Source organism: Salvelinus fontinalis, chromosome 13 (genome assembly GCF_029448725.1).
Source record: "Salvelinus fontinalis isolate EN_2023a chromosome 13, ASM2944872v1, whole genome shotgun sequence".
In the NCBI taxonomy this organism is placed as follows: domain Eukaryota; kingdom Metazoa; phylum Chordata; class Actinopteri; order Salmoniformes; family Salmonidae; genus Salvelinus; species Salvelinus fontinalis.
Genome location: NC_074677.1, coordinates 27,459,522 through 27,486,565, shown reverse-complemented (window position 1 = coordinate 27,486,565; position 27,044 = coordinate 27,459,522). Strand labels below are relative to the sequence as shown.

At 45.4% G+C, this 27,044-nt stretch overlaps 1 protein-coding gene across 1 annotated transcript in view; it reads right to left on the bottom strand.

Annotated features, from left to right (window-relative positions):
• Window positions 1–22,267, bottom strand: part of LOC129868338 (rho GTPase-activating protein 7-like) — a 66,532-nt gene extending 44,265 nt beyond the window's left edge. Inside the window, exon 1 of the mRNA XM_055942231.1 lies at window positions 21,928–22,267. Coding sequence (XP_055798206.1) covers window positions 21,928–22,042 — 115 coding nt within the window. The 5' untranslated portion in view covers window positions 22,043–22,267. The remainder of the gene's footprint in view (window positions 1–21,927) is intronic.
• Between the last annotated feature and the right edge of the window lie 4,777 nt (window positions 22,268–27,044).

Below are 27,044 nucleotides of genomic sequence, written 5' to 3'. Positions count from 1 at the left end.
AGCACTGTGAACCCCTGCTGCCAGAGGAAGCCATACATCCATTGCCTTGAGGTATCCACTCGTTCTGTGTTGAGAAAACACTAATTTTGAGGAAGACGGTGACTCTATGAGACACTTTACATTGAGATCATCCAGCAACCTCAGGGCCTGTTGTTGACTTCCTTGTGAGATGCGCAGCTGTATCGCGTTCATGTTATAAGCTGACCGTGACCGTCTCTCAGGTTGGGAACCACAAAGCTATGATGACATCCTGACAGATCCCTAAGATGGGGGTAACACTTACCTAGGGGTCTAAGTGTTTTTCTCAGTCAGGTCATTTTGTTAGAAACTATAGACATCCATGACCATCCATATATATCAAATCAAATCAAAAATGATTTGTCACGTGCGCCGAATACAACAGGTGTAGTCCTTACAGTGAAATGCTTACTTAGAGGCTCTAACCAATAGTGCGAAAAAAAAAGGTATGTGTATGTGTGTGTGTAGGTAAGTAAAGAAATAAAACAACAGTAAAGAGACATTTGAAAATAAGAGTAGCAAGGCTATATACAGACACCGGTTAGTCAGGCTTATTGAGGTAGTATGTACATGTAGGTATCGTTAAAGTGACTATGCATATATGATGAACAGAGAGTAGCATTAACGTAAAAAGAGGGGTTGGCGGGTGGTGGGACACAATGCAGATAGCCCGGTTAGCCAATGTGTGGGAGCATTGGTTGGTTGGGCCAATTGAGGAAGTATGAACATGAATGTATAACCTTGTTATGTCACAAAGGACTGAGTTAACTTACCGACAGGGACCACATCTGGTCCTGGTCACACCTACCTCACCTGTAAAAACATCTACGGCTCACACATGGGCCTGAACAGCCACTTGGGATGGCACAACACATCCCTCTGATGCATGGACACATAACGCCAGCACCGTATCATTTATATAGCAACATCCTCATCAATATCCATAAACAACCAGGAGAACAGCCTGGAGAAATGTTTCAGTGCACTGTATCTGCTGCATGCATGTAGCTATGTTGTGGGGACAGTAGTGTGGAAGTAATTATATACAAGCACTGCAAAAAACAACCATCTACGGGAAATCAAGAATTACTTTCCATAGCACAGTAGTTGATACAGACTGTTCTGTACTGTATGGTAGAGAACCTTCCTGTATGTAGTGAACAGTTTCAAGTTTCAAGTTTTATTAGTTGCATGTACAGGATACACATGGTATACACTGTCCAATAAAATGCTTACTTGCAGGTTCCTTGACAATACAACAACAACAATAAGAAATAATACAAGATAAGAATGCGAACATAAGTAAATGGCTCAGTAGAATAGAAGAAACATTTAAGCATAAGTATAATACAAGAAGGCATAATTTTATGTCCATATTTACACATATATTGGGGAAGGGGGGATTGGGAGGAAAACGTTTAAATTGTGCAGTATTTAGCAATAATAAGATTCTGGTAGCATCAGTTGTGATGTGTGTGTAGCATGAATGTATATGTGTGTGTGTGTTTGTGTGGATGAGTGTATGTCTGTGTGAGTGAGTGAGTGCATTTGTGCTAAGATGAGGAGAGTCAGAGCAGGTGGTCAGTCCAGTTCATGTGTTTAGCAGTCTGATGGCTTGTAGAGAGAATCTGTCTCTGAACCTGTTGGAATCAGACCTCATACTCCAATACCGTCTGCCCAATGTTAAGGGAGTGAACAGCTTGTTGCTGGGGTGTGTGGGGTCCTTGATGATACTGTGGGCCTCCTCAGGCACCATTTCAAGTAGACTTCCTCGATGGGTGGGAGCATGGTCCCAGTGATGTACTGGGCCATGGAGGAACTTGCGTTCGTGGATGGATCAATTCCCGTATCAGGCCTTGATGTAACCGGTCAATGCACTCTTGAGGGTGCAGCGGTAGTATTTGGAGAGGACCAGGGGTGGCAAGACTAATTTCTTCAGCTGCATTAGGAAGTAGACGCTGTTACGACCTCTTGACAAAAGTGGGGGTGTTGTCGGTCCATGTCAAGTCCTGGGTGATGTGGAAGCCGAGGAACTTAAAACTGTTGACTCTCTCTACTACAGTCCTGTTGATGCTCCATGCTGTACGCTGCTGTGCTTGTTGCTCCCCAGAGTGAGGAATGAGTCTTCTCCAGGGTCATGTTAACTATAATAGAAATTATGATGTGGAATGAGCTCTATAAACCCCTACTCACCTTGAAACTTCAGTCTGCTCTGCTCCACTCTAAAATCTGTCATGGCTCATTGACTGTGAGCCTATTCTGCTCTGTGGGGTGCTCTGTGGGGTGCTTTGTGGGGTGCTCTGTGGGGTGCTCTGTGCGGTGCTCTGTGGGGTGCTCTGTGGGGTGCTCTGTGGGGTGCTCTGTGTGGTGCTCTGTGCGGTGCTCTGTGCGGTGCTCTGTGCGGTGCTCTGTGGGGTGCTCTGTGTGGTGCTCTGTGCGGTGCTCTGTGGGGTGCTCTGTGCGGTGCTCTGTGCGGTGCTCTGTGCGGTGCTCTGTGGGGTGCTCTGTGCGGTGCTCTGTGGGGTGCTCTGTGGGGTGCTCTGTGGGGTGCTCTGTGTGGTGCTCTGTGCGGTGCTCTGTGCAGTGCTCTGTGCGGTGCTCTGTGGGGTGCTCTGTGTGGTGCTCTGTGCGGTGCTCTGTGGGGTGCTCTGTGCGGTGCTCTGTGCGGTGCTCTGTGGGGTGCTCTGTGGGGTGCTCTGTGGGGTGCTCTGTGTGGTGCTCTGTGCGGTGCTCTGTGGGGTGCTCTGTGGGGTGCTCTGTGGGGTGCTCTGTGGGGTGCTCTGTGCAGTGCTCTGTGCGGTGCTCTGTGCGGTGCTCTGTGCGGTGCACAACAACAGACTGTGACATAGCCATTGAGAGGTTGTTTGATAAGGTATTTGGAACTTTTAGTGTAGTGTTTTCTGTCATTTATTTACGTCCCCAGACTAAACTACGGTATCATAGATATCGTAGTATCACACTGCAGCATCAAACCATTTCATCATCACTCATGACTTGGGACTCAAGATATGAAACTATTGCAAAACATTATTTTGCAACACTGCTACATGATTCATTAAAGGCCCAGTGCAGTCAAAAATGTGATTTCCTGTGTTTTATGTATATTTCCACACTATGATGTTGGAATAATGCAGTGAAATTGTGAAAATTATGATAATGCCCTCTTAGAGTTGGAACTGTTTGAAAAGACTGCCTGTTCCTAACCAAATGTGTATATATACAGAGCGTGCTGTACTGTATGCTACTTGAGGCCCAGTGACTGTCTGTCTACTGCTCCAAGCTGTACGCTGCTGTGCTTGTGGCTCCCCAGAGTGAGGAATGAGTCTTGAGAAATTAGTTCACAAGATCATCCTCTGCATCCCTTGGCTTCATCGCCATAACCCCACCATCTCATGGTCGAGGATGAGAATCACAGCCTGGTCACCTGAATGCCGGAGGACCTGCTTCCCATCCCCTGTGGTTCCATGTCGGTTGAGAGTCCTATGTTTGCCCTTCAGCACAACATCCTGGAGATTTACCAGGACCTGCGGGAGGTATTCTCCCAGACCCGCGCCACCTGTCTTCCTCCTCATCGTCCTTGGGACTGTGCCATCGACCTGCTGGTCCGTGCAGACGCATCTATCATCTGTTCGTGGCTGGAGGATTACATCCATGGAGGATTACATCCAATAGGCGCTCCAACAAGGTTTCATCCGCACGTCCACTTTTCCTGCATTGCCTCTTTCTTCTTAGTGGCCAAGAAGGATGGAGGGTTACGTCCATGTATAGATTACAGAGGACTCATTGAAATCACCACAAAGTATCATTACCCTCTCCCGTTGGTGCCGGCAGCCATAGAATAGCTCAGGGGGGCCGGTTCGTTACCAAACTGGACCTGCGGAGTGCATACAATCTCATCCGGATCCAGGAGGGGTATGAATGGAAAACTGCGTTTAGCACGATGTCACTGAAAAGTACTGGTGGCCCACCTTGGCGCAGGACATCACTTGTTACGTCAACTACTGTTCCATATGTGCCCAAACCAAATCCCCCCCAGAACGCTCCAACAGGGAAACTCCTTCCCCTTCCCGTGCCTCAGCTTCCCTGTCCCCATCTATCCATTGGCTTTGTTACTGATCTCCTCTGACAGTTTCACCACCATTTTGGTGGTTGTGGAAATATTTTCAAAATCCTGTCGTTTTAAGCCCTCTTTCTGGTCTCCCTACTGCTCTCCATGTTGCTGAGGCACTATTCCAGAAGGTTTTCTGGCATTATGGCCTTCCGGAGGACATTGTCTCCAACCGTGGCCTCCAATTCACATCCCAGGTATGGAGAGCCTTTATGGAGAAGCTCTGGGTCACGATCAGCCTCACTTCCGGATATAGGCCTCAGTCCAACGGGCAGGTGGACAGGATGAGCTGGGGAGTTCCTGAGGAGTCACTGTCAGGACCGGCAGGCAGAGTGGGCTCGATTATTTCCATAGGCGGAGTACGCCCAGAACTCGCTGCGTCACTCCTCCACTAGGTTGACCTCCTTCCAGTGTGTTCTGGGTTTTCAGTCGGCCCTGGCTCCGTGGACCCCGGGCCAGACCCGAAGCTCCTGCAGTTGATGAGTGGTTCAGGCGCACAGAAGTGCGGAGCGATGCTCACGTGAGACTCCAGTGCGCCGTCTACCGTCAAAAGGAGCAGGCAGACTGCCACCGCAGTGAGACCCCAGTTTACCACCCTGGGGATTGTGTCTGGCATTCTACCAGGAACCTCCCACTCCGCCTGCCCTGCCAGAAGCTGAGCCCCTGGTTTGTGGGGCCATTCAAGGTTCTCAGGAGGGTCAACGAGGTGACGTATGGGTTACAGCTTCCCAGTGACTACCGTATCTCCTCTTCTTTTCATGTCTCCCTTCTCAGGCCGGTGGTTCCTAGGCCCTTAGCTGATGCTGTCCCCCACGGCACCCCTCCACCCCTCCGGACATTGAGGGGGGTCCGGCCTATGCCTTCAGATCTCTAATGGACTCCTGACGCCATGGGGGTTGGCTCCAGTATCTGGTGGACTGGGAGGGGTATGGCCCAGAGGAGCGGTGTTGGGTTCCTGTGGAGGACATTCTGGATGCCAACATCATCTGTGATTTCCACCTTCGCCGCCCGCTCCTCGTCCTCTGGGCCGTCCCTCTGACCGGCGTCATCCTGCAGCTGGGGCTGCATGTTGGGGTGGGGTGGGGGATACTGTCACGTCTACCTCCGCTCCTTCCCTCCGGCTTTCGACATCGCTGGTATACCGGTCCTGGGATCCATCATTACACACACCTGGCATCAATCATTACGTGCACCTGCACGTCATCATCAGGCACACCTGGACTCCATTACCTCACTTATTACCTCCCCTATATCTGGCACTCCCTTAGGTTCTTTTCCCAGTCAGTATTGTTTGTTTCATGTCTACGCTTACTCATGTTTGTTATATTGTTCGATGTTCCTTTTATTATTAAACTCATCACCAGCACTTGCTTTCTGACTCCCAGCGTATACATTACAGATAGGTAGAGACCTCAGCTTTCTCCCCATATGTATATCCTTCATGTAAAAAAAGCTGTAAATTTCAGTGTTTTTGGGCCTGCTGTATCTCTGGCTCTGTAGTCACATTGTTTCTGACACCTTTATCAGAATCCCACTTACCTTTCTAACAGTATTAAGTATGTGTTTGTAGGACCTATCATTTTAAAACCGAAATGTACTTTGAGAGTAGTATACAATATTGCAATTATTATGCGTTTAGAAAATGCCACCAGAGGGTTTGGGAGTTTACCAGGTTAATTGAAAACCATCATAGTAAGGTATTGTTACCCAGATATTGGTTGATATTGAGATGAAAACAGCTACATTGGATCTCTTTGGGCTAGGTGCGGCGATAGTGACCCACCTCGACAACATCCGGTGAAATTGCAGAGAGCAAAATTCAAAATACAACAATCACAATATTAAACATTCATGAAAATACAAGTGTCTTACATGGTTTAAAAGCTTAAAGCTCCTTGTCAATCCAACCGCTTTGTCAGATTTCAAAAAGGCATAACGGCGACAGCATACCATGCGATTATCTGAGGAAACCTCCCCGCATACAAAAGCATTGAAAACATTTTCCAAACCAGCAGAGGCGCCACAAAAGTCAGAAATAGTGATAAAATAAATCACTTGCCTTTGAAGATCTTCCTCTGTTTGCAATCCCAAGGGCCCCAGCTACACAACAAAAGGTCGTTTTGTTCGATAAAGTCCTTCTTTATCAACCAAAGAAGTCAGTTTAGTTGGCGTGTTTGATTCAGTAATCGACCCGTTCTACTCGTTCAACATGCATACAAAGGAATCCCAAAAGTTACCAATAAACTTCGTCCAAACAAGTCAAACAACGTTCTAATCAATCCTCATAATATGTAAATAAATTATAAAAGTTAAGACGGAATGTAGTATGTTCAATACTGGAGATAAATAACGAAGTGCGCGCCCTCATCCACACGCGCCACAAGACTACAGTCCAAAATGAGAGCCACCTTGAAAAACTATAATTACTAACTTATTTTTCAAAAAACAAGCCCGAAACCCTTTCTAAAGACTGTTGACATCTAGTGGAAGCCATAGGAACTGCAATCTGGGAGGAATTCCTTTGAATATCCCATAGACAAGCATTTGAGTGGGTGGTGACCTCAACAACAACAACAAAATTCTGGATGGATTCTCCTCTGGTTTTTGTCTGTTACACTCACAGACATTATTTTAACAGTTTTAGAAACTTCAGAGTGTTTTCTATCCAATGCTACCAATTATATGCATATCCTGAGTAACAGGCAGTTTACTTTGGGCACGTCAGTCACCCAAACTTCCGAATACTGCCCCCTAGCCTTAACCTGTTGGGGATGGGGGCGCTGTTTAGACTATTTATGCTAATGTGGCTAATTTTTTAAACGGCTTCCCACAAAATCCTTGATCGTACAATATGCATATTATTATTATTATTGGATAGAAAACAGTCTATAGTTTCTATAGGAGTTGAAATTTTGTCTCTAAGTGGAACAGAGCCCATTCTACAGCAATTTCCCTGACATGGAGTCAGATTTGAGAAACGTTGGCCACTTTTCTGAAGTCATTTAAACGGGCACTGTCGTTGCTATGACTATACGGACACTTCTTACGTCTTCCCCTGGATGCCTTTACGTGATGACGATTCCAACGGGCTCGATTGCTCGTTCACAGGCACTACAAATGAAAAAAACCTTTAGCTAGCAAGTCTTTTCTTGCTGCGTAACGCGCGTGGAAGACACCGACCCTCTCCTGTTCCAAGCATTAGTTTAGCCTGTTATATTTCTCCGGTCATCTTTTCACTCGTTATAGGAGTTACAAACATCACAAAGTAGTTAATTTAAAGCGTTTTATAGCAATTTATATCCGTTTAGTGCGATTTTGGGACATTTATTTTTGCAACGATGTGAAAAGTTGGGAACGCTTTTCAGTTCATCCCGAACGTAGTTGACATTTCCACATGGCAAGAGGACAGCTTTCCACCAAAAGACGATTTCTCCCAAGAAAGGATCCTTTGCCCAAGATACTGATGGAAGAACAGCTCAAGGTAGGACATTTTTATTATGATAAATCGTGTTTCTGTCGAAACATTTTAGTGGCTTAGGACGCCATGTTTTTTGACGTAGCTTCGCTTGGCGCAAACTGTATTGAAAAGTAAGGATAAATTAAAAAATGTAATAACGCAATTGTATTAAGAATTAAATTGTCTATCAATCCCTGTCCACCCTATATTTTTTAGTCACGTTTATGAGTATTTATGTATAAGAGTAGATCACTGTCTAAGTGGCGCAAGGACGTTTTCTTTACCAGCTTGTCTACATTTCACATTGTCTAACCATGATTTTGGTGGCTAAATATAAACATTTTCGATCAAACTGTATATGCATGTTGTAATGTGATGTTACAGGAGTGTCATCGGAAGAATTCTGAGAAGGTTAGTGAAAAAATTAATATCTTTTGGCGATGTTGACTTTTATCGCTCACTTTGGCTAGAATCAATGCTGGGCTGCTATGTGCTATGTGCTACGCTAATATAACGATTTATTGTGTTTTCGCTGTAAGACACTTAGAAAATCTGAAATATTGTCTGTATTCACAGGATCTGTGTCTTTCGATTCGTGTATGCTGTGTATTTTTACGAAATGTTTGATGATTAGTAGTTAGGTAAACACGTTGCTCATTGTAATTATTCTAGTCCATTTGTGATGGTGGGTGCAATTGTAAACTATGCCATATACCTGAAATATGCACTTTTTTCTAACAAAACCTATCCCATACCATAAATATGTTATCAGACTGTCATCTAATGAGTTTTTTTGTTGGTTAGGGGCTATAAATATCTTAGTTTAGCCGAATTGGTGATGGCTACTGGTGTTGGTGGACAAATAAAAGATGGTGGAATATGCTAATGTGTTTTTAGGTAATAGATGTACATCTTTACATATTGTGTCTTCCCTGTAAAACATTTTAAAAATCGGAAATGTTGACTGGATTCATAAGATCTGTGTCTTTCATTAGCTGTATTGGACTTTAATGTGTGAAAGTTAAATATTTTAAAAAAATATTTTTTTTGAATTTCGCGGCACTGGTTTTTCAGTGGGGGGGGGGGGGGTGTGCCGCTAGCGCCACGCTGATCCTAGACAGGTTAAGAAGTTTTAACAGTGCATTATTCCATCAAAACGTCCCCTAATGTAAAAGTTCAAGTCAAGGACTAGACACACATTACTACCTAACTGACTAAGTCTCATCAGACCTGAGTAATAGGAGGTCATTCATATAATGATGTTTGTTAGTTCAGTTTAAGCAGACAAATGTATCCTTGGATAAATTACACCTTCAAACAGTGTGTCCAATAGTTGGCCACCGGAGAGCTGTGCCAAAGAGAGAAGAATCCCAGGACTGGGGTTATCAATCAGGCGTAATGAGTGAGGCAAAGTGACCAGACCAAATAATTTGCATAGTAATGCCTCCAACAATGTGTCTGGCAGTGGCTGGGCCTGCCATGGTTGAGAGGGCCTAGTATCGACCTTCTCTTCAAAGCCCGGGACAATACGAGTGTTCCAGGAGTCCAGAACAGCACACAGCCTTCGATCCTACACTTTTTCAACCCTCCATTAATCAATCCAAAAAAAAGGCACCCAACCAGCTAACTAATCAATCTATTTGTCTGTGATGGTGCGAGGGAGGGAAGGGTTTGGATTTGTGATGAGGTTGCTTTGAATAAAGAACGGGGAGTACAGAGGTGAGAAGACAAAGCTTTGGAAGAATCGTAGATATGGGTGGATAACTAAAGAAATACTGTTGGAAAAAGTTAACGAGAAGATGGATAACTTCAGTGGTACAATTGGAGAGGGAAGAGAAAATATTATTTTGTCCTAAATGAGCCAAGACTTTCAGTGCCTTTCTGCTTCGCTTCCATGATCCCAATCACACAAGATTGAGCTGGCCCTCCCAATGAATAACAAACACATTACCCAGCATGCCATTTGTTTGGTGTCCTTCAGCAGCTAGCTAGCTGACTCATTATTTAGCTTTTGCGGAGGACATTTGTTTCCTCTCTAAACCTACAGGTGGGACAAACACAAACAGACCCACTGACTTAGTGCGTCAAACTTATTTGTTCTTCAAACCCAGTGTTATGAGGATGGAAGAGAGAGAGAGAAATCCCGCAGGAATGATGAGAATGACTCATCCACTAGAGTATGTCTGAGTCCCATTAACTCATGTCTGCTCATTAGTATTGCTACCGAAAGATAGGGCCAATGAAGTATGAGATGAATCTCTCTACCCCCGGGGCATCTGCTTATTGTCTCCACACCAGAGGAGGCTGGTGGGAGAATCTATAGGAGGATGGGCTCATTGTAATGGCTGGATAGGAATTAATGGAACGGCATCAAACACGTTGAATATATGGAAACCACACGTTTGGCTCCATTCCACTGATTCCATTCCAGCCATTACAATGAGCCCTTCCTCCTATACATCTTCCCACCAGCCTCCACTGCTCCACACTGCAATGACACCAGTGGCGAAAGAGAGTTCATCGGAGGTGAGGGAAGCATTGTCTCTGTGTCATGTGTCTGTGTGTGTTGGCCCACGTGTGTTATTTTCCCAGTGTGTCTCCAACTCCTCCTGGCAGCCATACTTCAGTGTGTGTTGGCCTGGGATGAAGAGGAGCCTCTGTTCTCCTACACCTCTCTGTCGCTGTGTCCATCCCTGCATCATCTCACCACCTCTCCCTGCTGATCTACAGTACAGCAGGCAGGCTGGCTGTAAATGGGATCCTTTTAGAGCCACGAGGCTTTTGGCGCTTTGACGCAGGCGGGACACTTGACTTGACAAGGTTCTTCAACAACAGGAATGGCTTGCCAACCAGCCCACTCCCACAAAGTCAGATACAAAATTGTTGGACGCAGATTCTTTTGTGCCCAATAGAAATGAATGCTAAATAATGTATTGTATAATATTGGAGTCACTTTTATTGTAAATAAGAATATAATATGTTTTTATACACTTCTACATTAATGTGGATGCTACCATGATTACAGATAGTCCTGAATGAATCATGAATAATGATGAGTGAGGAAGTTACAGATGCACAAATATCATACCCCCCCCCCCACAGAAAAAAGCTAAACTCCCCTCTTATTGTAATGGTGAGAGGTAGCATGTCTTGGGGGTATGATATTTGTGCGTCTGTAACTTCCTCACTCATCATTATTCATGATTCATTCAGGACTATCTGTAATCATGGTAGCATCCACATTAATGTACACATCACTGCATTCTGTGTCAGGAAGTAGACTTGCTCTCTCTGAAGTCTCGTAGATCTTTTTTGTTTATAAAGCCATCCTGCATAAACTTCCGCTGTACCTTACTTCATTATTAAAGGACAATACCACTCAAACTATATATTGTTATTTGTTTCATTAGTCCACTGTTGATACAGTCCCAAAATGTTTTACATGTCAGCAATCACATTTTTAAAGATATAAAACTTTCAAAATACAGAAAGTGTCACAGTATAATAGGTTTTGGATCATATGCGGGCCTGATCACTGGATTGGACCTGGTCTAGAACCATGGATGGCACAACAACGTATGACAGAGTCAGATGACAAGTCACCTGGTACAGATAATCTTGATGCCAAATTGCTCAGAGTTACAGCTAACCAAATATCTATCCCAATCTCTCATATTTTAATAAGTGCTTGATGTATGGGGTGTGCCCAGAAGTCTGGAAAGAGTCCAATGTTATTCCACTACCTAAGGATAAAAAAATCTGCATTGACTGGTCCTAATAGTCATCCTATAAGCTTGCTGCCTGTGTTAAGTAAATTATTGGAAAAAATTGTATCTGTACAAATCAAGGATTATTTCTCATGTAATGATCTGATAACGGGTTTCCAGCATGCATACAAAGAAGGGCATTCTACGTGTACGGCCTCAGCACAAATGACAGATGATTGGTTAAAGAGTATGGATGGCAGGAAGTTAGTTTGATTTCAGTGCTGCTTTTGATGTAATTGATCATGAACTGTTACTAGGTAAACTCAAATGTTATGGTTTTAAGTCTGCAGCTCTATCCTGGAAGGAAAGCTATCTATCCAGGAGAAGGCACAAAGTGTTCTTTAATGGTAGCTTTTCAAACAGTAAAGATATACACTGTGGTGTTCCTTAAGGAAGTTGCCCAAGCCCACTTCTCTACTCTATCTTTTCTAATGATTTACCTTCAGTTATTAACAAAGCAAGAGTGGTCATGTATGCTGATGACTCAATGTATAGCGCAGCATCATAATGTAATGAGCTAACAGGTGTACTGAGCAGTGAACTAAGAATGGTGTCTGTCTTGATATGAACAAATTAGTGTTGAACTTTTCTTAAACGAAATGTATTGTATTTGGTTCAAGATATATGCTTGCTGATGATCCCCAATTGAATTTGTCAATGAATAGAATGCATGTAGAGCAAGTGAAAAAACAAAACTACTAGGCATCATGTTGGATGCAGCTGTATCATGGTCAGAACACATAGATAGCAGTGTTATTAAGATAGTTAAGGGAATTGCTGTTACAAGAAAATATTCAGAGTATGCAACATCTAGCACACTGAATCAGGTGATTCAATCCCTGGTCGTATCACACTTAGAGTACTGTCTGGTTATATGGTCAATCCCTGTGTCACGTTCCTGACCTATTTATGTTAGTTTTTGTGTGTTAGTTGGTCAGGACGTGAGGTTGGGTGGGCATTCTATGTTATCTGTTTCTATGTTGGTTTCGGTTTGCCTGGTATGGCTCTTGATTAGAGGCAGGTGGTTTGCGTTTGCCTCTAATTAAGAGTCATATTTAGGTAGGGCATTCTCACTGTTTGTTTGTGGGTGATTGTCTCCTGTGATGTCTTCGTCGTTGTCGATGTTATTCACTTTCGGAGCTGTTTGGCTGTTCGTGTGTTTTGATGTAACGTTCCTGTTCGTGAGTTTACGTTTGTGATGTGAGTTTATGTTCAGGTTTCGTTCTACGTCGTTTTGTTATTTTGTAAGTTTGTTAAAGTGTTTGTTTTTTTCGTATTGCCATCTTCATCAGTTCATCGTTGTTATAAAATAAAAGATGGCTTATTTCCCTGACTCCGCATTTTGGTCTGAAGATCCTTCTTTCCTCACCTCATCTGAGGATGAGGAAAGCGACAGCCTTTACAGAATCACCCACCTACACGCTAAGACCAAGCGGCAAGGGAAAACGAAATGGAGTAGGGGACAGGAGAGAAAGGAGCAATGGACATGGGACGAGGTTTTGGATGGAAAGGGTTGCTACACTTGGGAGGAGATCCTAGCTGGTAGAGATCGCCTCCCATGGGAACAGCTGGAGGCACTGAGGAGAGCGGAGGCTACCGGAGAGAGGAACCGGAGCTATGAGGGAACGCGTCTGGCACGTAAGTAATTCCCAAAAATTTCTTGGGGGGGGGGCTAGGAGGTGGTGGGCCAAGGGCAGGTAGGAGACCTGCGCCCACTTCCCAAGCTTACCGTGGAGAGCGGGAGTACGGGCAGGCGCCGTGTTACGCAGTAGAGCGCACGGTGTCTCCTGTACGAGTGCATAGCCCAGTGCGGGTTATTCCACCTCCCCGCACTGGTAGGGCTAGATTGAGTATTGAGCCAGGTGTCATGAGGCCGGCTCAACGCGTCTGGTCTCCAGTGCGTCTCCTCGGGCCGGCATACATGGCACCTGCCTTACGCATGGTTTCCCCGGTTCGCCTACATAGCCCGGTGCGGGTTATTCCACCTCCCCGCACTGGTCGGGCAACCGGGGGTATTCAACCAGGTAAGGTTGGGCAAGCTCAATGCTCAAGAGTGCCAGTACGCCTCCACGGTCCGGTATTTCCGGCACCACCTCCCCGCCCCAGCCTAGTACCTACAGTGTATACACTACGCACTAGGCTACCAGTGCGTATCCTGAGCCCTGTTCCTCCTCCAATCACTCTCCCTGTAGTGCGTGTATCTAGCCCGGTGCCTCCAGTTCCGGCCCCACGCACTAAGCTACCAGTGCGTCTCCAGAGCCCTGTACACACTGTATATTCTCCCCCTACTAATCCTGATGTGCTTGTCCTCAGCCCGGCGTCACCAGTGCCGGTACCACGCATCAGGGATAGAGTAGGCTTTGAGAATACAGTGTGCCCTGTCCCTGCTCCCCGCACTAGTAGGAAGGTGCTTGTCATTAGCACGGTGCCTCCAGTTCCGGCACCACGCACCAGGTCTACAGTGCGCCATATCCGGCCAGAGCCATCCGTCTCCCCAGCGCCATCTGAGCCATCCGTCTCCCCAGCGCCATCTGAGCCATCCGTCTCCCCAGCGTCATCTGAGCCATCCGTCTCCCCAGCGCCATCTGAGCCATCCGTCTCCCCAGCGCCATCTGAGCCATCCGTCTCCCCAGCGCCGTCTGAGCCATCCGTCTGCCAGGAGCCTGCAAAGCCGCCCGTCTGCCATGAGCCTGCAAAGCCGCCCGTCTGCCATGAGCCTACAGAGCCGTCAGCCAGACAGGAGCCGCTAGAGCCGTCAGCCAGACAGGAGCCGCTAGAGCCGTCAGCCAGACAGGATCTGCCAGAGCCGCCAACCAGACAGGATCTGCCAGAGCCGCCAACCAGACAGGATCTGCCAGAGCCGCCAACCAGACAGGATCTGCCAGAGCCGCCAACCAGACAGGATCTGCCAGAGCCGCCAGCGAGCCATGAGCAGCCAGAGCCGCCAGCGAGCCATGAGCAGCCAGAGCCGCCAGCGAGCCATGAGCAGCCAGAGCCGCCAGCGAGCCATGAGCAGCCAGAACCGTCAGAGCGCCATGAGCGTCGAGAGCCGTCAGCCTGCCATGAGCGTCGAGAGCCGTCAGCCTGCCATGAGCGTCGAGAGCCGTCAGCCTGCCATGAGCGTCGAGAGCCGTCAGCCTGCCATGAGCGTCGAGAGCCGTCAGCCTGCCATGAGCGTCGAGAGCCGTCAGCCAGCCATGAGCATCGAGAGTCGTCAGTCAGCCATGAGCTGCTCTTCAGCCTGAAAAGGCTAGATACCCAGAACTGCCCATCAGTCCAGAGCTGTCTCTCTGTCCGGAGCTGCCTTTCAGTCCGGAGTTGCCCCTCTATCCTGATCTCCCTCTCTATCTTTATCTACCTCTATAGTCTTATCTATCCCTCTGTCTTGGTTTATCTCTCTGTCCCGGTATTGTCATTATTAGATATGTTATTAGGAGGATTTTGTGGGGGAAGTAAGAGGGTGGACATTCTTGAAGGGAGGGGGCTAGGATGGATTATGGTGGGGTGGGAACCGCGCCCGGAGCCTGAGCCACCACCGTGGTTAGATGCCCACCCAGACCCTCCCCTAGACTTTGTGCTGGTGCGTCCGGAGTTCGCACCTTGTGGGGGGGGTACTGTCACGTTCCTGACCTATTTATGTTAGTTTTTGTGTGTTAGTTGGTCAGGACGTGAGGTTGGGTGGGCATTCTATGTTATCTGTTTCTATGTTGGTTTCGGTTTGCCTGGTATGGCTCTTGATTAGAGGCAGGTGGTTTGCGTTTGCCTCTAATTAAGAGTCATATTTAGGTAGGGCATTCTCACTGTTTGTTTGTGGGTGATTGTCTCCTGTGATGTCTTCGTCGTTGTCGATGTTATTCACTTTCGGAGCTGTTTGGCTGTTCGTGTGTTTTGATGTAACGTTCCTGTTCGTGAGTTTACGTTTGTGATGTGAGTTTGTTCAGGTTTCGTTCTACGTCGTTTTGTTATTTTGTAAGTTTGTTAAAGTGTTTTTTTTTTTTCGTATTGCCATCTTCATCAGTTCATCGTTGTTATAAAATAAAAGATGGCTTATTTCCCTGACTCCGCATTTTGGTCTGAAGATCCTTCTCTCCTCACCTCATCTGAGGATGAGGAAAGCGACAGCCTTTACACCCTGGTCCTATCACACTTAGAGTACTGTCCAGTTATATGGTCAAACCCTGGTCCTATCACACTTAGAGTACTGTCCAGTTATATGGTCAATCCCTGGTCCTATCACACTTAGAGTACTGTCCGGTTATATGGTCAATCCCTGGTCGTATCACACTTAGAGTACTGTCCAGTTATATGGTCAATCCCTGGTCCTATCACACTTAGAGTACTGTCCAGTTATATGGTCAATCCCTGGTCCTATCACACTTATAGTACTGTCCAGTTATATGGTCAATCCCTTGTCCTATCACACTTAGAGTACTGTCTGGTTATATGGTCAATCCCTGGTCCTATCACACTTAGAGTACTGTCCAGTTATATGGTCAATCCCTGGTCGTATCACACTTAGAGTACTGTCTGGTTATATGGTCAATCCCTGGTCCTATCACACTTAGAGTACTGTCCAGTTATATGGTCAAACCCTGGTCCTATCACATTTAGAGTACTGTCCAGTTATATGGTCAATCCCTGGTCCTATCACACTTAGAGTACTGTCCAGTTATATGGTCAATCCCTGGTCCTATCACACTTAGAGTACTGTCCAGTTATATGGGCAATCCCTTGTCCTATCACACTTAGAGTACTGTCTGGTTATATGGTCAATCACTGGTCCTATCACACTTAGAGTACTGTCCAGTTATATGGTCAATCCCTGGTCCTATCACACTTAGAGTACTGTCCGGTTATATGGTCAATCCCTGGTCGTATCACACTTAGAGTACTGTCCAGTTATATGGTCAATCCCTGGTCCTATCACACTTAGAGTACTGTCCAGTTATATGGTCAATCCCTGGTCCTATCACACTTAGAGTACTGTCCAGTTATATGGTCAATCCCTGGTCCTATCACACTTAGAGTACTGTCCAGTTATATGGTCAATCCCTGGTCCTATCACACTTATAGTACTGTCCAGTTATATGGTCAATCCCTTGTCCTATCACACTTAGAGTACTGTCTGGTTATATGGTCAATCCCTGGTCCTATCACACTTAGAGTACTGTCCAGTTATATGGTCAATCCCTGGTCGTATCACACTTAGAGTACTGTCTGGTTATATGGTCAATCCCTGGTCCTATCACACTTAGAGTACTGTCCAGTTATATGGTCAAACCCTGGTCCTATCACATTTAGAGTACTGTCCAGTTATATGGTCAATCCCTGGTCCTATCACACTTAGAGTACTGTCCAGTTATATGGTCAATCCCTGGTCCTATCACACTTAGAGTACTGTCCAGTTATATGGGCAATCCCTTGTCCTATCACACTTAGAGTACTGTCTGGTTATATGGTCAATCACTGGTCCTATCACACTTAGAGTACTGTCCAGTTATATGGTCAATCCCTGGTCCTATCACACTTAGAGTACTGTCCGGTTATATGGTCAATCCCTGGTCGTATCACACTTAGAGTACTGTCCAGTTATATGGTCAATCCCTGGTCCTATCACACTTAGAGTACTGTCCAGTTATATGGTCAATCCCTGGTCCTATCACACTTAGAGTACTGTCCAGTTATATGGTCAATCCCTTGTCCTATCACACTTAGAGTACTGTCTGGTTATATGGTCAATCCCTGGTCCTATCACACTTAGAGTACTGTCCAGTTATATGGTCAATCCCTGGTCGTATCACATTTAGAGTACTGTCTGGTTATATGGTCAATCCCTGGTCCTATCACATTTAGAGTACTGTCCAGTTATATGGTCAATCCCTGGTCGTATCACATTTACAGTACTGTCTGGTTATATGGTCAATCCCTGGTCCTATCACACTTAGAGTACTGTCTGGTTATATGGTCAATCCCTGGTCGTATCACATTTAGAGTACTGTCTGGTTATATGGTCAATCCCTGGTCGTATCACATTTAGACTACTGTCTGGTTATATGGTCAATCCCTGGTCGTATCACATTTAGAGTACTGTCTGGTTATATGGTCAATCCCTGGTCCTATCACACTTAGAGTACTGTCCAGTTACATGGTCAATCCCTGGTCCTATCACATTTAGAGTACTGTCCAGTAATATGGTCAATCCATGGTCCTATCACATTTAGAGTACTGTCTGGTTATATGGTCAATCCCTGGTCCTATCACATTTAGAGTACTGTCCAGTTATATGGTCAATCCCTGGTCCTATCACATTTAGAGTACTGTCCAGTTATATGGTCAATCCCTGGTCCCATCACACTTAGAGTACTGTCCAGTTATATGGTCAATCCCTGGTCCTATCACACTTAGAGTACTGTCTGGTTATATGGTCAATCCCTGGTCCTATCACACTTAGAGTACTGTCTGGTTATATGGTCAATCCCTGGTCCTATCACACTTAGAGTACTGTCCAGTTATATGGTCATCTGCAGCAAAGATATAAAAAAGCTCCAAATGGCTCAAAACAGGGATGCCAGATTAGCTCTTCGTTGCTCTATCTGTATGAATATTATCCAAATGCATCAGAATCTCTCATGGCTTCACGTTGAAACAAATTACTATCCAGTCTTCTGATATTCTTTAGGAATGTTATATATTCCTGAAGAATGTTATATAAAAACACAGTATTTTTCAGGCCAGTTAGTACATACTAGCAACACGCATAACCACTAAATCAGACAGGCAAATTCAGGGCAGCAAAGACAACTCACGCCAAGGACAAATCGCCTTAAATCTAAAGTTTTATATAGAGCCATAGCTGAATTGAACTCTTTACCAATCCATATTTCTCAGGCAAAAAGTAAATACAACCTCAAGAAAAAAATTCAAGAACATCTAATGCGATAGACCATATGACTGGACAGGAAATAGAAAGCATCAACTGAATGTTAAATGTGTTTCCTGTCAGGTATTTGAATTGTCTGTATTGTCTACTTGTTGAATGTTTGTGAAGTATTGATGTGTAGTTGTTTGTAATGTCTTGTTAATTGGTTTGGACCCTAGGCAGATTAGCTAGTGTTACAGCGTTAGCTGATGGGGATCCTAATAAAAATAAAAACAATTACAGAGGATAGGATAGGATCAGTATGCAGAAGTCCAGAAATCAGAATAACTGTAAATTCCTAACCTAAGATTTGGTAGATGTTCTTTTGGAATAGTCTGGAGAGATGTACCATTTTCATCTGCGGAAAAATACTCATGACAGATATTTTTGAAGTATGTTGAAGAGGAGGCATTTTATCCAGCTCAAATGTATTGGAATCAAACAATATCTGATAAAATTATTAGGTTGAATATTCATGGCATCCAAAGAAGGTGTGTAGTGGAGAAACTATCTCTAAATAGGTCATTGATTTTTCACATGCTGTTGTTAAAGCCAAGAGAAACTTCTAGTACGATGCCACTTCCTTTACTTCTTTACAGCAGTTTCTTTCTGCATTGCCACATCTGGTAAGGTTTTCTCACTGTAATCTTACAGCTCACACAGACCTGCTCTGCATCAGAATAGGACTCCTCGGATCCCCCCATACACACTACCACTCCTTCCTCTTTCTCCTATATACTACACACCGTAGGCCCTACACTTCTCCCCCATCCCCCAAACACACTACAGTACTCCATTGTGAACACACACTGATATGCAAGATCACGTCCATGCGTACACACACACTCAATACAGCACCCCCCTGAGTCTGTCATTTGAGCATAGTGTGGCAGTGACAGGCAGAGAGGAGAGCAGAGCACATGGCCCTGGTGCTCCAGAGTGAGGTAATACTGCTGATGAGACCCGGGCAGGCAAGCAGGCAGCTCAGAGAGGGGGAGAGGACTGGAGATCTGGAGCCTGCCATAGATACTACACACTGGCAATCTGCTCTATGCTTCCGTCAGAGGAACGAATGAGAGGAAAGAGAAAAAGAGAGAGAAGAAAGAGAGGCTTAGTTTGAGAGAAAGAGAATCCGAAAAGAGGGACAGCTACCGAAAGAATAGAGTGAAATAGAATAGACAGATAGGAGTTTTCTCTTTAGAAAAAGGCTCTGAAGAACAAAAGAAAGATCCTGAAGATAAAACTGTCAATTGAGAGGAAGTAAGAAGATCAAAAAGAGAAAGACAGAAAAAGAGATGGACTGAGAGAAGAAAAGAGGAATGTGAGAGATACAATAACAGAGAGATGTTCTCTGAAATGTCGAGTTCCAGCTCTGTGCTTCTCCAGGTGGCCCTCACACAACCGTGTCTTCATACCTCTGATTGGGGCTACAGCTTGACGTTGGAAAGTTATTGGGAGTTTATAGACTACATCTGGCAGAGGTACTGTTTGGATGTGAGTTGCGCCGTTTGAATGGAACACCATATTTGGCCTGAGTTATGACAACGTTTAGTGCGGGTGTAAATATTAGGACAGGTTTGTGAAGTATTCCGGACAGCGGATCCTCCCTGTGAGATGTATACTGCAGTAGGGCCCAGAGAGAAAGATAGAGAGAGAGAGAAGGGATGTTGGAGGAGGGAGGGGGGGTGTAAAGAGACAAATGAGAGATGAGTGCAAGAAAGAGAACATGATATGCATGTACAAAATAGTGAGAAGGGATAACACAGAAAGAGTGTGAAAGAGGGAGAAAGACAGAGTGAGAGAGCGAAACATAGAGCGTGAGAGGCAGAGTGAGAGAGCGAAACATAGAGCGTGAGAGGCAGAGTGAGAGAGCGAAACATAGAGCGTGAGAGGCAGAGTGAGAGAGAGAAACATAGAGGGAGGGAGACAGAGTGAGAGAGAGAAACATAGAGGGAGAGAGACAGAGTGAGAGAGAGAAACATAGAGGGAGAGAGACAGAGTGAGAGAGAGAAACATAGAGGGAGAGAGACAGAGTGAGAGAGAGAAACATAGAGGGAGAGAGACAGAGTGAGAGAGAGAAACATAGAGGGAGGGAGACAGAGTGAGAGAGAGAAACATAGAGGGAGAGAGACAGAGTGAGAGAGAGAAACATAGAGGGAGAGAGACAGAGTGAGAGAGAGAAACATAGAGGGAGAGAGACAGAGTGAGAGAGAGAAACAGAGGGAGAGAGACAGAGTGAGAGAGAAAAACATAGAGGGAGAGAGACAGAGTGAGAGAGAGAAACAGAGGGAGAGAGACAGAGTGAGAGAGAGAAACATAGAGGGAGAGAGACAGAGTGAGAGAGAGAAACATAGAGCGTGAGAGGCAGAGTGAGAGAGAGAATGCTTGCGTCCCTTGGGGGGCCTTTTTGCTGTTAGAGCTGGCAGGAAGCCGCTTCCCGGTGTCTGTGCAGTTCCAAGTTCCTTAATGATCTGCCACAGCTAACTAGCATTGTGTAATTATCTTCAGCCAATGGGTGAGCTGAACTAACCAACGTCACTATGTGGAGTCATTAATCCAACACACATGTTGAGAGGACATGAATATGAACACACAGCTGGTTCCAGGTATTATCTCTAAGCCTGAAGACACAGCTGTCATCATCAGATGCCAACTTTGAATCGGATGCATTTTTAAAAGTTGAAAACAGAGAGGTTGCTACACACGAAGAGGCAGATTTTGAACAACACCTCAGAGATGACACCAAACAGCAGAAGCTTCTAGAGCCAGATTGGACTGACAGCTTGATGAATGTGTGTGTGCTCGTGCATGTGTGCATGTGTGTTCATTTGTTGAAAAGGATTGTATAGCTCATAAGACTGTGCTGCAATGTGTGTGTGTGCATACTTCCATACGTGCACCTGTGAGTGAAAGCATAATGAATGGACACACATGGTACACACTCATAATGCATGGGCCCTGAAATTCATAAATGCCACAGAGGAATCAAGGTCATCTCAGCAGGTCTCCAGTATGAGAACCATGAAGCTCCCCCCACTGACAGCCCACCAGAGGCTAGGGCCAACTGACCCTTCTGCAGGGCACTGAGCTACACACTGGAGCTTTTTTGCATGATCATAATTCTAATCTAGAGCATGTTTTGATCAGAGGAGGCTGGTGGGAGGAACTGTAGGGGGATGGGCTCATTGTAATGGCTGGAATGGATAAAATGTAATGGAATCAAAAATGTGGTTTCCATATGTTTAATGTGTCTGATGCTGTTCCATTTATTCCATTCCAGCCATTACCATGAGCCCATCCTCCTATAGCTCCTCCCACCAGCCTCCTCTGGTTTTGATAGACACGCAATCACTGGAAAATAACTCTCTGGTATGTGGGACTGGAGATGGAGCTTGAAACGGTGAGAGGTTTAACATGATACAGCTGTGAGGTGAGCGGAGTGTCCATTTTGGTGAAAGTGAAATTATTTGGTAAGTGATTTATGGGCTAGACTGTGTGAGACAGAAAACTGTCACATCAATGCAATTATTGATGGATTTGTGAACACAACAGTCAAGCCAGTAAATCCTTTACTACACAAAGTTTGAGTCAACAAGTTAACAGACGGTCACACACTTGAAACACTTGGTCAACGTGTGAGAAAGAGTCCAGCACTTACCCCAAAGCCTTTTCTCCCTAGCACTCTTCCAGAATACATCCCAAGCTTTGTTGGTAGAGACTTTCACGTGCTCACTGAAGGACCTCCGCAGTGGAGTTTTGCCAATATGAGGCATATTCCATGTGTCCTGTTCTCTCCCTGAAAAACCTCCACACCTCTGCTAGTCACTCACTCCTCTCTGGATCCATCAGGGTGAAAAGCCCCTGCGAGTTAGTCAGTCAGTCCGTTCACCAAGTCCACCAGAGAGACGGAGCGCTCTAAGGAAAGAGAGAAGTTCCTCTTGCCAGGCTGACACTTGATGCAGAAAGTCTGCATGTAATTTGTGAACATCCTCCTCCAGTGTGGACTGAAAAGTAAATAGCATCAAATTTGGGTTAAGACCCCCCCCCTCCATTCCCCCCATGCACAGAGATGGGCAGTATTTATTTGAAATATGTATTTCAATTACTTTTGAGTATTTTGTCATTTGTATTACACTTGGCTGAACTACACTCCAGTGTATTTTGTAACAAGATACTTTTCAGAGCTGAAATTTGTATTTTCAAAATACAATATACAAAATACTTTTCTATACCGTTTTTATAGTGGTTTACAATTTTGTGGCCCCCTTTCACTCTGCATTGGTATCAGAAGTCTGATGGCACTATGGTGTGATAAGAGTGTCTGCTAATTGAACTAAATGTAAACGTACTGTATAAAGTACCAGTCAAAAGTTTGGACACACCTACCCATTCAAGGGTTTTTCTTAATTTTTGTACTATTTTCTAAACTGTAGAATAATAGTGAAGACATCAAAACTATGAAATAGTGTTAAACAAATCAAAATATATGTTATATCTCAGATTCTTCAAAATATTCACCCTTTGCCTTGATGACAGCTTTGCACACTATGGCATTCTCTCAACCAGTTTCATGAGGTAGTCACCAGGAAGGCATTTCAATTAACAGGTGTGCCTTGTTAACTTCTTTGGGCTGCAAGCCCGAAGCCGGGCACAATCTGACAACAGCCACTTCAAGTGCAGGGCGCGAAATTCAAAATATATTTTTTAGAAATATTCAACTTTCACACATTAACAAGTCCAATACAGCATATGAAAGATAAACATCTTGTGAATCCAGCCAACATGGCCGATTTTTAAAACGTTTTACAGCGAAAACAACACGTATATTTATGTTAGCTCACCACCAAATACAAAAAAGGACAGACATTTTTCACAGCACAGGTAGCATGCACAAAACCAACCTAACTAACCAAGAACCAACCAAACTAACCAAGAAACAACTTCATCAGATGACAGTCTTATAACATGTTATTCAATAAATCTGTTTTGTTTGAAAAATGTGCATATTTGAGCTATAAATCAGTTTTACATTGCAGCTACCATCACAGCTACCATCAGAAATAGCACCGAAGCAGCCAGAGTAATTACAGACACCAACGTCAAATACCTAAATACTCATCATAAAACATTTCTGAAAAATACATGGTGTACAGCAGATGAAAGACAGGCATCTTGTGATTCCAGACAATATTTCCGATTTCTTAAGTGTTTTACAGCGAAAACACAATATAGCATTATATTAGCTTACCACAATAGCCAGAAACACAAGCCATTTACCAGCAGCAAAAGTTAGAGATCGTAACAAACCAGCAAAAGATATATAATTTTTGACCAACTTGGATAAGCTTAATCAGATGACAGTCCTATAACATCAGGTTATACATACACTTATGTTTTGTTCGAAAATGTGCATATTTAGAGCTGAAATCAGTGGTTATACATTGTGCTAACGTAGCATCTTTTTCCCACAACGTCCGGATATTTTTCTGACACTCACATATTCTAACCAAATAACTATTCATAAACATTACTAAAAAATACATGTTGTATAGGAAATGATAGATACACTAGTTCTTAATGCAATCGCCGTGTTAGAATTCTAAAAATAACTTCATTATGACATCCAGCTTAGTTATAGCGAGAGAGTGCCCAAAATCTGGGCGCAAACTACTAGTACAACATGTTCGACAGATATATGAAATAGCATCATAAAATGGGTCCTACTTTTGATGATCTTCCATCAGAATGTTGTACAAGGGGTCCTTTGTCTCTCCTTCCTGAACATACGCAGACAAAGCAACACGCCTAACGTCCCGAAAAATTTCAATAATCTAATAAAACTATATTGAAAAAACATACTTTACGATGATATTGTCACATGTATCAAATAAAATCAAAGCCGGAGATATTAGTCGTCTATAACGACAGCTTTATAGAAGGCAATACCAGGTCACTTCTCGCACGTTCCAGAAAACAGGAAATTGGAGTCACGTCATGCCAAGAGCTTTTATTCGACCTCAGATCATGTTATACACTCCATTTCTTCTCTCACTGCCTCTTGACATCTAGTGGAAGGCGTATGAAGTGCATATATACTAATACATATCAAGCACATTTATAGGCAGGCCCTAGAACAGAGCATCGATTTCAGATTTTCCACTTCCCGTCAGGAAGTTTGCTGCAAAATGAGTTCTGTTTTACTCACTGATATAATTCAAACGGTTTTAGAAACTAGAGAGTGTTTTCTATCCAATAGTAATAATAATATGCATATTGTACGAGCAGGAATTGAGTACGAGGCCGTTTGAAATGGGCACCTTTTATCCAGGCTACTCAATACTGCCCCTGCAGCCCAAGACGTTAATGGGGAAATTGGAGGAAAGAGTTATGAGGGAGGTGCTGGTTTGGTGCATGAGGCACGACATCCGCCCGACTGAACGTGTCGGGGAGTTGATGTCACCGGGAACAGCTCTCCATACTCGTCCTGAGGTGCGTGCTAGCCGTCTGGTTAAGACTGTACCAGCCTCACGCACCAGGCCTCCTGTGCGCCTTCCTAGCCCTGCACGTCCTCTGCCAGCTCGACGCTACAGCTCTCCCAGCCGTGCTTCCAGTGGAGAGAGGGGGCGTCGCACCGTGCAGGCACCGTGTTATGCGGTGGAGCGCACGGTGTTCCCGGTGCGTGTGCTTAGCCCGGTGCGCAACATCCCAGCTCCCCACATCTGCCGGGCTAGGGTGAAGATCCAGCCAGGGGGGATGGTGCCAGCCCTGCTCTCAAGATCTCCAGTGCACTTTCACGGTCCGGTCTACCCAGTGCCACCTCCACGCACCAGCCCTCCGGTGGCAGCCCCCCACACCAGGCTGTCTCTCCGTCTCATCGCTACAGAGTCTCCCGCCTGTCCAGCGCTGCCAGAGCTTTCCTCCTCTCCAGCGCTGCCGGAGTCTCACGCCTGTCCGGCGCTGCCAGAGCTTCAGCCCCTCAGTCCAGAGGCGCCAGAACCAATCTGCCCAGAGCTGCCCGTCTTTCCCGAGCCGTCAGAGCTGCCCGTCTCTCCCGAGCCGTCAGAGCTGCCCGTCTGTCCCGAGCCGTCAGAGCTGCCCGTCTGTCTCGAGCCGTCAGAGCTGCCCGTCTGTCCCGAGCCGTCAGAGCTGCCCGTCTGTCTCGAGCCGTCAGAGCTGCCCGTCTGTCCCGAGCCGTCAGAGCTGCCGTCTGTTCCGAGCCGTCAGAGCTGCCCGTCTGTCCCGAGCCGTCAGAGCTGCCCGTCTGTCCCGAGCCGTCAGAGCTTCCCGTCTGTCCCGAGCCGTCAGAGCTGCACGTCTGTCCCGAGCCACCAGAGCCGCCCGCCAGCTAGGATCTGCCAGGAGCAGCCCGCCAGCCAGGATCTGCCAGAGCCGCCCGCCAGCCAGGATCTGCCACAGCCGCCCGCCAGCCAGGATCTGCCAGAGCCGCCCGCCAGCCAGGATCTGCCAGAGCCGCCTGCCAGCCAGGATCTGCCAGAGCCGCCCGCCAGCCAGGATCTGCCACAGCCGCCCGCCAGCCAGGATCTGCCAGAGCCGCCCGCCAGCCAGGATCTGCCAGAGCCGCCCGCCAGCCAGGATCTGCCAGAGCCGCCCACCAGCCAGGATCTGCCAGAGCCGCCAGTCAGCCAGGATCTGCCAGAGCCACCAAAGCGGGTATTAACTATGGTGGAGTGGGGGCCACGTCCCGCACCCGAGCAGCCACCGTAGGAAGGCCCACCCGGACCCTCCCCTTCTGTGTCAGGTTTTGCGGCCGGAGTCACGCCCTGGCCTTAGTTATCTTTGTTTTCAGTATTATTTTAGTTAGGTCAGGGTGTGACAGGGGGGGATGTTTGTGTATTTGTCTCGTCTTGGGTGGTTGTATTGTATAGGGGGTTTTGTTGAGTGTATGGGGTTGTGTTCAGTATAGATGTTTAGGAAAGTCTATGGTTGCCTGGTTTGGTTCTCAATCAGAGACAGCTGTTTATTGTTGTCTCTGATTGGGAGCCATATTTAAGGCAGCCATAGGCATTAGGCTATTGTGGGTTGCTGTCTATGTGATGTTGCATGTTTGCACTCAGTATAATAGCGGTCACGTTCGTTTTGTTATTTTGTATTGTTTGTTAATTAAGTGTTCTTCGTTATTAAAAAGAAGAATGTATTTCTCTCACGCTGCGCATTGGTCTCCTCACTACGACGATCGTGACAGTATGTTTATTTTCACATATACATTTAGATAATTTAGCAAACACTTTTATCGAGAGTAACTTACAGTCATTCAACTAAGGTACTGTAGATTAACAACAACGTATCACAGTCATAGCAATTCAAAAGTTTGTAACCGTTACTGAGGATGTTGTTGCTGTTCTTGCCGGCTACTTGCAAATGTACTTCTGCATTTTTAAATATAATATACATCTATTTTAATTAAATACATTTTAAAATATAAGTATTTTAGTCGTTTATTTTGATACACTGATCTTTATGGTATCTTTTCATTTTATTTAGTAATTGTATTTTGTAACTCTTGCCCATCCCTTCCGATGCACACGCTTGCACACACACACACTCACACACACACACTGCAACAATTCATGAACACACTCATTCCTCTCTTAGACACAAAGATAAATATTAAGTTCTGGACGGTGAGTTAAACCATAGGAAAATAGACTGAGTATTCTCCCCTCACTTCCTTCTTATTTTCATAAGATGAGTTTAAAGAGGAAGCCTTTGGTGCTTTTGAGCTGACAGACCACATAACAGATATATCTTTCCCTG